Consider the following 12,199-nt stretch of genomic DNA (forward strand, 5'->3'; position numbering starts at 1 on the left):
ATGACGAGCCACCTGCCACCGGGGTGGCATTGAGGTCGATGGGCGCGGGCGCGGGCGTGGAAGGCGCGACCACGCTCACGCGGGCGAGCACTCCCCGGAGAGGCGGGAGGCCTGCGGGTAGACGTGGAAGCCGGGGATCGGGTTGCAAGCCGACGCGCGGGGCGAGTCGGGCAGCACCATCCGAGGAAACGCCGACGAGCCGGTGTTGGCCGCGGCGACGGTGGCTTGGACGAGGCCGTGCTGGTTAGGGTTTAACCCTAGCATGTAGAGCGCCTCCCTCGTTGCCGCTGCGACGCGGGCGTTGGTGTCCTCCTGCTGCGCGGTGGCGACGACGACGGCCTACGCGGCGGCAACATCCCTCGCGTCCGCGGCGTGCCTCCGGCCCTTCCTCTTGGCCGACTCCCTTGCCCGTTGTTCGGGCGTCAGCGCCTTCTTTGGCTTGGTCGCGACGGCGATCTTACGCGGGCACGAGGCTTGCCTTTCTCGGTGGGGGCGGCGGCGCCAGACAAGGTGAGGGAGGTGAGGCCGGCGGCGGCGTCAAGGTCGATGGCGTCGTCCATGACTGTTTGGGGTGGAGCGCGCGCGGACGGGAGTGTTTTGGAGAAAAGGGGAGGAAATTGTGGTGGTTGCCACCGACCGGCGGGCCCGGGAAGAGGAGTAGGTGCGCGCGTCCGTCTCGTGTCCGCGCCGATGCAAATCCGGCTCAAAATTGGGCCGGGAATGGGTCGCCATGCGGACGCCAAGCGGACATGCGTCCGTTTTGATCGGAGCGTTGGGCCGTCTTTTCTGTGTGCGCCGACCCAAACGAACAACGGCGGACAAAATGGGTCGCCCCATTGGAGTTGCTTTTAAATCTTACATGTAATTTAAAGATGACAAAATAACATGTTTATAATGGGTCATTTCTTAACCTTATTTCAATAACTAGTTGTTCCTAAAAATATGATGAGACATATATTATATTAAGAGATTATCTCTTGTCTTCTCTTAAATAAAAGAAGACAAGTTTTTTCTTATAATTTCTGTCTCCTTTACCTTATCAATTATCCTACTCGGCATTGCTAAGATAGAGTCATTGTACATACTCTAATGCGCCTGGTATATTCAGTCTTGGACTCGTGTCATCCAAATCTAGTTGATGTTACGAGCATTCTCTAGCGAGGGGCCCGGCGAGGAGACCTCCTATTTAGCGCGCGTTCAGCGCCGGTTACACTGCTTGCGCTCGCACGCCTCTCCCACATGGGCCGGCCCAACAACCGAGCGCCATTTTATTATAGTTTTTTTTTAAGATTAGCTCAGGTTTTTCTTAGCTGCTTGTTTGTTTGTTCAATTTTTTTTAACATCAATACAGACACAAGCGCTCATATACATGTGCATACACTCACCCCTATGAACGCACATGCACACCCTATCCCTATGAGCACCTCTGAAAAACTGAGCCGACATATCATCTTGAAATTTACGAAGTCACCGTAGACGCCTCGTCGTCGATGGAAACGTCTCCTCCCACTGAATGAGCATTGCCGGAAATCCTGAAATAAATTCAGAAATAAATGCGAGTACCAGGATTTGAAACCTGGTGAGCTGGGGATACCACAGTCCCTCTAACCATCCAACCACAGGTTGGTTCGCTTTGTTCGTTCAATTAATCGATCAACATACACCAAAAAAAAATGTTGATCAGTCAACAGTTGACCTGCTGGCCTGGCTAACTTTCTAATAAAATAACGAATCTAAAATAAATTCATAAAATTACAAAAGTTCATGAGTTTGAAAAAGTTTATGAATTTGAAAAGGGTCACAAGATCTAGAAAAAGTTCATGATTTTTATAAAAAATTGCTGATACAATTTTTTTCATAAATTTGAAAAATTTTAGAAAATTAAAAAACAATAAAATTTCACGAATTTTAAAAAGTACACATATTTCAAAGAAAAAAAACTAGAAAACCGAGCCAAAACCGAAAGAAGAAACCACCAAAACCTTCAAAACCAGTGATAAAAAAAAGCTTACATGGGCCGGCCCATTCGCTCCATAGTGTTGTGGCAGGGTGTGCGTCAAGTAACATGAAAGCCTATAAATGACGCTTAAGGCACCAAATAGGATTCGGGGTTACCAAGACGCTCACCGAGAATGTTATTGAGGGGGCCTTTGCTCAGATTGTTGTTGGCCCAGTGCGAAGGCATCTATAGCCCAAGACGTCCATTAGGTCATTTTTCTTGAATCTTCAAAAGGCCTTTTTCTAACCCCGAGGCCGTGGAACAATTGTTTTATGGTAATTTTCATTCGATAAATGTATGTGCACAAAAAAGAAGGAAAAAACAAGCATCACTGCACCATCTACCCCCACTATACCTTGCCATGGATAGCCCGGCCCGAACGGCCCGACACGACCCGGCCCAAAAATCCCGGGCCGGTCTGAGCCTGAGTGTGCCATCGGGTTGGGCTCAGGCCTGGAAATTGAGCCCGACGGGCAGATCGGGGCGGGCTTGGGCTTGCAGAAAACGTGATTTTAGCCATAGTCGGGCTGGGGTGACTAGGCCGTGTCGGGCTTTCTTGGGCTTGGACCGGGCTCGAGCCTGATTTAATAGGCCCGATGGTTGGGCTGGGCCGGGCTCGGGCCTAGGTTTTTAGCACCGGGCTTTTTTTTGGCCCGGCCCGAGATATGCCAAGGTATAACCCTCACTCCAGTTTTTCCCAACATGGTGACACAAATTAAAGAGTCTAGTTCAAATCAATTAAGAGAGCCTATCCACTTCTTTAATTTGGTCCTATGCTTGACCAACAACAATTCCTGTTTCAATCCATACTTCCAAGAGACTAGTTCTGGGACATCATTTTTTAAAATCTTCCCAGTTCTTTGCATTGAGATGTTCCAACAACCCAAAATCACGATGTCCATTGCTATCTTCTTAGGAAAGTTTTGGAGACGAAGTACCACCTCATTAAATAAAGATATGCCCCCGTGTCTATTTGGAGCAATGTTATCCTAACAAGATTAGACAAAAAAACAATCCCAACTAAGATGTTGGACAGATTCCTTAGTGTCATCGGTGCATAGGACATAGTCATATGAGTACATTAAAAAGATTTCCTCTTGAGCAACTCTCCATGTTGTCTCTGTCATACATGGCTAGCCAAAAATAAAATTGTGTGTCTAATTCTACTGGCACATTTCCACAAACCTCTAAACAGACACGGTTGGTATGGGTGGTGAACCCATCAAATGGTATACATTTTGCTAAAAGCATATTGTTCTGTCCTCCGGTTGGTATGGGTGTGAACTCACACCCATCAAACGTTATATATTTTGCTAAAAGCATATTGTTTTGTCCTCCATAAATAAGTCCATTTGTCCATATTAGAAGTAACTTGGTCCGCCTGTTTTAGAAAGCTCCTTGAGTTGATTGAAGGCTATAGAGGATAGAGGCATATGGACTTCCTCAGTCAGGTCATGAGATTCCTTCATAGCAGCCAGAGAGGTCTTGTCATTAAGAGAAAAAGAATGAAGCTCGTGGTATTGTTGGTTCAGATGAGTCTCTAGCCAGTTATCTGTCCAGAATGTGCTATTATCACCTATACCAGCCTTGCAAACAACCACTTATTTGAGAAGAGGGATGAGCTTGAGGTGTGTGTCTTGAGGAGGTGTATCAAAGTAGTAATACTCCCATATCAACTTGACCCAAGGAAGGCTGTTCTTGTTAAATAATTTATGAAGATTTTTTATAAGCAGAACTTTATTATGAGCTGCTATATCCCCTAATCATTCATGACTTTTGGGTTGACAAACCAGGTTCTAAACAATAAGAGCACGACTTCAGATTCATACTTTCTCCACAAACAATGCCTTATATATTTTTTAATTTGATCACTACAACCATTGGTAGAGCAATACAAGTCATAAAGAAGGTTGGAAGAGAGAGAAAAATCGATTGTATCAGTTGCAACATTTCCGCTCTGACCCGATGCTGTAATAGATGGAACCTAACATGCATGTCGCCTTCATCCCCCACGCAAGAGCTAGGAGGCTACCAACGATGGTGTCTGCGCATCCAGCACGACGGGCAGGGATAACCTACTCCCCTTGCGATGGCTGTTGGCCTCCTCCTCTTCGGAGCCGTCAATCCCATCATATGTGTCTTTCTCTACGCATATGTCTTCTTCCTCCCTCCCAGCATGTCGCCCTGGCCCCTCTCCTAGGTCGCCATGCTCCCCTTTCTCACCCATCTACGCGTTGTAGAGAACAAAAGCCAACAACCCAACATCAATCTGCCATTCTCTCTACACAAACACACGTCACAAAAATCACCGTCTAGATGCAGCTTTCCCCTTGCCCCAGCCACTGGCTTCACTTTTTTTCTCTGCACATCAAAAGAGCAGGGCAGCTGGTTGAGCTGGGTAGGAAGAGACGAGCGTCCAATTTGTACCGTTTTTTTCCTTACGAGAATTGCAGGGAAGGGTGGGGTAGCAGGTGTCGAGTTTTTTTTTCTTCCGAGCAAAACGAGGGCCAACTGTGCGACATCGGATTTGATAGGAGCACGGATCGGAGCAGATGTCAGGAGCAGGCAAGGCCCGTCCTTTTTTTCCGATGAAAATAGGGTGTTTTATTCCAAATTCACAAAATTACAATCCTTAGCAACAAGTTCAGAAATAAAAAAGAGGGGATTGGTTAAGCGAGCACGCAGTGCTATCCCCAGATCTACCATAGTTTGCCAAGCAATGTGCAACTTTGTTTTGATCACGAGAAACTTTAAACACGAACAAACACCCTATTCTTCAGTATTTTGATTTCTGCTAAGAGATGACCATATGCTGATCTGTTCAGTGAATCATTAGACACTGCTGACAAAGTTACCGAACAAACAAATTGTATCCTTTTTCAATAGAATAAGGAAAGAAAAACACCGATTTGGTTTAGATTATTCCAGACCAAGAGGACGAAGTATCGGATACCAACTCCACGTTAAGAGTAAAGATTTCAGTGGAGAATAATAGTACCGTCGTGTTTTATTAAAATGAGATTCTGGCGAACCAACCTGTGGTTGGATGGTTAAAGGGACAGTGGTATCCCCAGCCCACGAGAGTTCAAACCCTGATGCTCGCATTATTTCTGGATTTATTTCAGGATTTTCGATGATGCACTTTTAGTGGGAGGAGACGTTCCCGTCGACGACAAGACGCCTAAGGTGACTTCGTAAATTTGAAGATGACATGTCAGCTCAGTCTCTCGGAGGTGCTCATAGGGATATGATGTATGTGCGTTCATAAAGATGAGTGTATGCACGTATATATGAGCGCTTGCATCTATACTGATGTTAAAAAATGAGATTCTGCATTCAACTGGGAGAAATATTGGCCATTCGATAAAATAAAATAAATAAATAAAATGGTGATATAATAAACCGGAAAGTTGAGATTCCAATTGCCTAGCAGGAGGCGGCCAAGCTAGGCTACAGTCTACAGACACACCGCTTTCCGCTTCCGCCGCCCCGCCGTCTCCTCCGACCTCTCGCGCCTCACCCTCCTCTAAACCCCTGGTTGAACCCTAGCCACCGTCTCCGGGAGCATGCACGCCCGGCTGCTCAGCGCTCCGTCCCGCGCCGCCGCCGCCTCCACCTCCTCCTCCACCCCATCCGCCGGCTGCCGCCCCTCCTGGAAGCCGCGGCCGCCAAGCCGGAGCTCCGCCTCGCTGCCGCCTCTCTCGCTGTTGCGCGCCGGCGCATCCATGGAGCCCGCTTCGACCGAGGGGTAAGCTATTCGTGGAGTGTCGATTCGTGCCGATTGCCGCCTTCGGTTCCCGCCGCTGGGCGAATTCCTGGCGATTCCTGCGTCCCGTGGGCATTTTTACAGAGTTTTCACCTGATTGGTCTGCTTCCGCTCGTGCGGTGTTTCAGGCAGAGCGACCCGCCTGTGCATGGCGTGTCCGATAGGGTCGTCGGGGTGCTGGGGGGCGGCCAGTTGGGGAAGATGCTGTGCCAGGCGGCCAGTCAGATGGGGATCAAAGTGGCCATCCTGGACCCCCTCAAGGACTGTCCTGCAAACTCCGTCTGTCACGAGCATGTCGTGGGGAGCTTCAATGATGGTGACGCGGTCCGCGAGTTTGCGAAGAGGTAGGCGAAACTGTGACCCCGCTTGGTTTATTTGAGGGGCCGGCACCCCTGCACATTATCGTTCTCAAACTGCTTTGACAAATCCTTTCGATGATGTTAGGTGTGATGTTCTAACTTTTGAAATTGAGCATGTCGATGCTGTGACACTTGAGAAGCTTGAAAAACAGGGTGTTGTTTGTGAACCCAAAGCCTCTACCATCATGATTATTCAGGTAATCTTTGCTTACTTGTGCCAACCGTCTTCCTGTTTTGCCAGCTCTGTACTACAACTATTAGCATCTAATGGAGTATGTTTGATGTATTGATACTCTATTTTATTACAGGACAAGTACAGGCAAAAAGACCATTTCTCAAAATTTGGAATTCCGTTAACTGACTTTGTTGAAGTAATGCACCATATTTTTTACATTTGTGAAGTTATTGGAGCTGTAAGTGTTTTGATATAAACTTGTAGTGTTGTTTTGCAGGTAGATACTTTGAGCAGTATAGAGAAAGCTGGGGAAATGTTTGGCTACCCTCTAATGGTAAAAAGCAAAAGATTGGCATATGACGGTCGTGGGAATGCTGTTGCGCATGATAAAAATGAGCTATCTTCTGTTGTTTCTTGTAAGTCTTATAAGCATTGATTTAACGCAGCCTTTTCTAATTGAATTCTGAAAATCGGAAGCTGTTCTATGGTTTCCTAAATTAGCTATAAGGCAAGCTAGGATTTGAACTTTTAAGCAATTATCTTGAGGCCCATGCTTTTTAACATAGTCTGAGTTGACCCAATCACGTGAACTAATATCAACTGATGAGGGAATTAATTTTCTTTAATATTCTTTATTGCTGCAGCGCTGGGTGGGTTTGAACATGGCTTGTATGTTGAGAGGTGGACAACATTTGCAAAGGTTAGTTTTATTTGATTTGTTTGTTCATTAAGGAGGAAACTAAATCCCATTAAAACCGGTCAAACCCCCAACTATTTTCCGTTTTTATACCCTGCAGTATTTTTTATAAGTGTCTGTAAATTATACATTTTTCTCTAATTTGTATCTTTCTGAATGTTTAAAGGAATACATTTTTTGGATGTCCAATTTAATCCCTGTTAACATTTTGGTTCACATAGCAAAGGATTCGTAGTTGCCAGTCACCAATCGTCTAGTCACCATTGTTTTGTAAATTTTTGCTGCGTGTCCATGCTAATATTGGTTCTTTGTGCTTGTGCATGTGGCAGTGCCATATGTGCGAGCTTGAGATGAGTATATGATAAGTTCTGCAAGTTTATTTCAAGATATTTGTTTGGTCTCTTGCAGAATTTATTACAAAAATACCATGATAGGAGTAATAGAACATAACAGAATAGAACAGATTGCTTCAGTACCTATCATATTGTCATGGGCTATAGTTGATTATTCAACTTCTGTTGTTTACTTACATATTCTGTTATTTACCTTACTTCCGTTTAGGAGCTTTCTGTAATTGTGGCAAGGAGCAGAGATGGCTCTACGGTTTGTTATCCTGTCGTTGAAACCATTCATAAGTAAGATAGCCCTTTTGTTTTTGATTATCTATTTTAGTGCTTCCTTACTAGTATTATTTTATTTTGCTCCGTTTTCCAAATTCGGAAAATATGAAGCCTTTGTCTGGAACATTCAGGGATAACATCTGTCATGTTGTTGAAGCTCCTGCTGAGATACCCGAGAAAATGAAGAAGTTAGCTGCCAGTGTAGCTGAAAAAGCTGTCAAGTCATTAGAAGGTGCTGGTGTTTTTGCTGTCGAACTATTTTTAACAAATGACAATCAGGTTTGTTTGAACATTTATGCACATCCTATATAATTGAATCCTCCTATGATGATGTTGGATCTTTCTCACATTGATAATTTCACTAGGTTTTATTGAACGAAGTAGCCCCTAGGCCTCACAATAGTGGACACCATACAATTGAGGCTTGTTACACTTCACAATATGAGCAACACTTACGTGCTATTCTTGGACTTCCTCTTGGTGATCCTGCAATGAAAGCACCCGCAGCAATAATGTACAACATCCTGGGCGAGGATGAGGTATATATATTTTTTGGTTTTGTGTTGATTTGTCCTCCATTTTTTGCTATGTTAAACATTGATATTTAGGTGAATAGCTGCTAGATTATTTATAGGTCACCATGTTACTGTACTAGTTACCTATATAATATTGGGCACCAATTGCTACAGGGCGATTCAGGATTTGTTTTAGCCCATCAGCTGATTAAGAGGGCGTTAAATATTCCAGGTGCATCAGTCCATTGGTATGCAAAGCCAGGTTGGTTCAGCCACACTTAGCTGTTGTTGCAGAAAGTTGACAATTGTGCTTATTGCCTTCCCATGCCATGAAACATTATTTAAAGAATTGTTCTTCCAGAGATTCGGAAGCAAAGAAAGATGGGTCATATTACTATTGTGGGGCCTTCTTTGTTCAGTGTAAAAGAACATTTGAACAAGTTGCTGCAAAGGGACACAGATGGCCAGAAGAAAGGTTAGATTTATTCCTATCATACCATTGTTATATCTTCAACTTCCTGTTGGCAGATGTAATGCCTTTAGGTAGTACTGTATGGTTGCATGAGTCTGATTATTCTGTTTGATATCTCTGTTTACCATAGATTTTCGCTGTCTGTATTTATTAAATGGGGATCTGGATTTGATTTCCAGTTATCGCAAGCACTATTATCCATGAGAGTGGTATATGGTGGCCAGGAATGTATAATGACCTTTCTATATGCACTAACCTGGATGACTTTTAAAATTTAAACTTTATTTGTATGCTTAAAAAATAACGAAACAACAGTCTATTAGGATGCCGGAAAGAGAGTACAGAAGGCATCTGAATTTTGAATAATGATGAATAACCAGTTTAAATCAAATAATAATACTACTGGGGCAATAGTTGTCAATGCATGCAAGTTATCTGGTCTGTCTAAATTGTAGTGACTGAAACTCATTATGCTTTACCAGCACTCTCGTGATGTCTTTCTACTTGCCATGGTGAAATTATTCAGGCTTTTGTTATGCCACCTAACAATCACTTTTACTTAATTCTTTTTTTGGTGATAAGTCTTTTCATTCTATTCATTCCATTTGCTGAGGTCTAGAATGCTTCATTAATTGCAGTTAGACCTCGCGCTGCGGTTATAATGGGTTCGGATTCAGATCTTCCCATAATGAAAGATGCTGCAGCAGTACTGGAGAAATTCAACATACCTTTTGAGGTTTGATTTCTGAAACCTTTCTGTTGACAAGCTATGGTCTGTTGCCATGGCCATTCTGCAGCTTGATGGTTGTTTCGTTTTTTCAGCTTACAGTTGTTTCGGCACATCGTACAGCAGAGAGGATGTACGCTTATGCATCGTCTGCTAAGGAAAGGGGCTTAGAGGTCATTATTGCAGGCGCAGGCGGAGCAGCTCACTTACCAGGCAAGTGTCAGCTGACGGGGAAAACATGCTCATGAATTCACCATACTGCTTTCTAAACATAAATATTAGGGTGCAATTATGTGCATTCTGGTATACTCGATTCTGTCAAAATGAGTAATGTGGAGGGGTGGCAATGTGATATAAACGTTTACCGAGTCATGTCATTATCTATTCTATCAAGTGCCAGTTATAGTATGTCGGAGATTTTGAATAGAGTAGTGTTTCTTGATCAAACGGACACAGCACTGGCATTGTTGACGAAGCCCTTATGCCTGAAGGAAGTGTAATGAACGATCTGTTCATAATTTTGTTGTGATTAATTAAGGATAATCTTTTTACTGTTTGTTGCAGGGATGGTGGCTTCATTGACCACTCTACCTGTAATTGGAGTCCCCATCTGGACGAAGTCATTACAGGGAATGGATTCCCTCCTATCTATTGTGCAGGTGAGGTTGAAGTCTTTTTTTCAATACCATTCAAAAGCAGAATGGTACTGTTATAAACACCACATAATCATTGATTGTAACTATTCATCAATGCCCACTCTTCTTGCATCATCAGACGCCTTCTAATTTCTAATCGATTATCGACTTGTGTTGTTTATTGTCACCAATTTTACAGATGCCGAAAGGTATTCCTGTTGCTACTGTTGCAATTGGAAATGCTGAAAATGCAGGCTTGTTGGCAGTTCGGATGCTTGCCTCAAGAGATCCTGAGTTGTCGGACAGGTATGGTTCGTTTCTGATGCTATTTTCTTGAAAATTTCATATTCAGCTCTATACCCCGCATGTGATTTTTATGGTCAGCCACTGGTTTTGAACTGATAACTTGTGGTTGGTGCTAGATTCAGACCCCTGTAATGGGTAAAGTTGCCAACAGAGCTAGTCAATGATATCAATAAAAGGGATCAATTTATTTATAAATAATGAAGACTGTTTACAGTCAGGATTTTTTTGGAATTATTTGAGAATTGAATCAGTCAAAATCACAAATTGAATTTATGGCTTTCATGGCCAACCCTTTTCGTGTGGTGCGAAAGGACACCCTGTTAACAGAGGAAGTGGCATGAATCAACAATCCTTGCTTGGAATGCGCTTTGCCGGTAGCATCGGTGAAAGGATGATATACATATGGTTTGGATCATGTATTTGATTGAAGCGGGAAATCTCCACTAATATGGTACAACAACTTTGACGTCTATCTCAAGGGCACCCTGCGATTAGGGTAGATAATAATCAATAAGCTAGCTCGGAACGACTCGTCAAACTAGGGAGGCAGCACAGCCATAAGACTCATCAACAACTGGCCAGAGTGAGGCCTTGCACAATTGCATACTGTCATGCAGAGTGGGGATCTGAGTTCGACGTGGATACAGAGGCAGAAGATTCACAGGTTCTTTGATGCCACACTCCATGGCTCACATAGGCCAGCGGGCGCGCAGAGGAGTATAACTGTTTGTGAGAGCTGGGTTAGTGGGAATGTGTTATGTGGCATATGGGTTATGTTGCTACTGGTCTGACTTGAGCCTAATGAGCAGAGGGTTTTTCATGGATAGCAATGTTTTGCCATCTCCATGGATAACCATTATTCAATTTATTTGCAGTTTTTGTCAAATATTGGACTGGTCCTTTGTGTTAGACTGTTTCATCCTACCTGCTTTTGCTGCTGACTTGGTTATTTGCTATTGAACTTTTTCTAGTGAACTATTTTGTTGTGTTTAAAGTCATTGTTTATTTATGGTTCTTTCGCTGCAATGAGATTACGTATAACTGCGTTAGTTAACATGAAGGGTGCTACACATTCCCTGACAAAACCTTGTTCCGTGATCACTAGGTGTAGTTATGTGTGCCTAGTAACTTTTATGGTAGTTGCACTGTATCGTTCTGATTTGTGTTTATTTCTAGCAGGGTAAATGAATACCAGCAAGATCTGGAAGACAGTGTGTTGGTCAAAGCAAGATTGCTTGAGGAATTAGGTTCAGACAAATATCTGCAGCAATATAAGCAGCCTTGAGCACTGACTGCCTGTTCTGTTGACACACATCCAATCTTGACAGAAGCAGAAAAATAGTCCACTGTGGATGATATTCTTAAAGATCCTTTAGCCTGCCTGGTGTTCATCCGGCCTTCTTTCTTATTGTGCTAATTGTAATTGCCTGCTAAATTATTCCACCCAGCTCAAAATTTTCTTTCTCTAGTGTGGTCCCGATGGATGCGCAACTCGAGTTTTAGAGTGAGAACGGGCTGGAGGAAATGTTGGAAATTAATGTACTTTACACGCTGTGAGAGGGTATAAAGAACAGAAAATGTTGCTACAGTAATATTTTTCTTGTCACGGACACACGTAATGCCTTGATGTTCATATGGCGGCTGCGGCCTACTCTCAGTCACCTCTGAGTAAAACCTTTGATGCGGGCTTTGAGCAAATTATATCACTGTTCTGGTCCTAGTGGACGTGTAACCTGGATGCGCAGCAACAGTGCATTCATGCAGAAACTTTGGAGATCAATGTGTTGCGCTCACATACCGTGACCAAATATAGCTTTGCAGATATGATGATGTTGGGAAAAGGCCATCACGCTCATGGTCTTTTTTTGAGATTAATGATGAATATGATAGTCGAGATGATCATCTTGGTCGACCTCGCGAGATGTAGC

At 43.7% G+C, this 12,199-nt stretch overlaps 1 protein-coding gene across 2 annotated transcripts; it reads left to right on the forward strand.

Moving 5' to 3' along the window:
• Positions 1–5,419: 5,419 nt before the first annotated feature.
• LOC125543128 (phosphoribosylaminoimidazole carboxylase, chloroplastic) lies at positions 5,420–11,863 on the forward strand. Of its 2 annotated transcripts, none has more exons than XM_048706380.1 (16): positions 5,420–5,747; positions 5,894–6,109; positions 6,210–6,321; positions 6,433–6,495; positions 6,577–6,715; positions 6,944–6,999; positions 7,558–7,631; positions 7,748–7,895; positions 7,982–8,155; positions 8,306–8,393; positions 8,493–8,606; positions 9,242–9,339; positions 9,426–9,543; positions 9,895–9,989; positions 10,165–10,271; positions 11,448–11,863. In XM_048706380.1, the coding sequence occupies exons 1-16, from the start codon at positions 5,566–5,568 to the stop codon at positions 11,554–11,556; spliced, it is 1,893 nt and encodes a 630-aa protein (XP_048562337.1). In that variant the 5' UTR covers positions 5,420–5,565; the 3' UTR covers positions 11,557–11,863. The 2 variants fall into 2 exon arrangements, with proteins under 2 accessions (XP_048562337.1, XP_048562338.1); XM_048706381.1 differs by having other exon boundaries at positions 5,421–5,747; positions 11,451–11,863.
• The last annotated feature ends 336 nt before the right edge of the window (positions 11,864–12,199 follow it).

The sequence above is a fragment of the Triticum urartu genome, chromosome 3 (assembly GCF_003073215.2).
Source record: "Triticum urartu cultivar G1812 chromosome 3, Tu2.1, whole genome shotgun sequence".
NCBI classification, from domain to species: domain Eukaryota; kingdom Viridiplantae; phylum Streptophyta; class Magnoliopsida; order Poales; family Poaceae; genus Triticum; species Triticum urartu.

Coding starts and splice junctions, on each gene's coding strand:
- LOC125543128 (XM_048706380.1), top strand. CDS start 5,566: ATGCACGCCCGGCTGCTCAGCGCTCCGTCCCGCGCCGCCGCCGCCTCC. Junction 8,156..8,305: donor ACATCCTGGGCGAGGATGAG/GTATATATATTT, acceptor CAATTGCTACAG/GGCGATTCAGGATTTGTTTT. Junction 9,340..9,425: donor AATTCAACATACCTTTTGAG/GTTTGATTTCTG, acceptor TCGTTTTTTCAG/CTTACAGTTGTTTCGGCACA.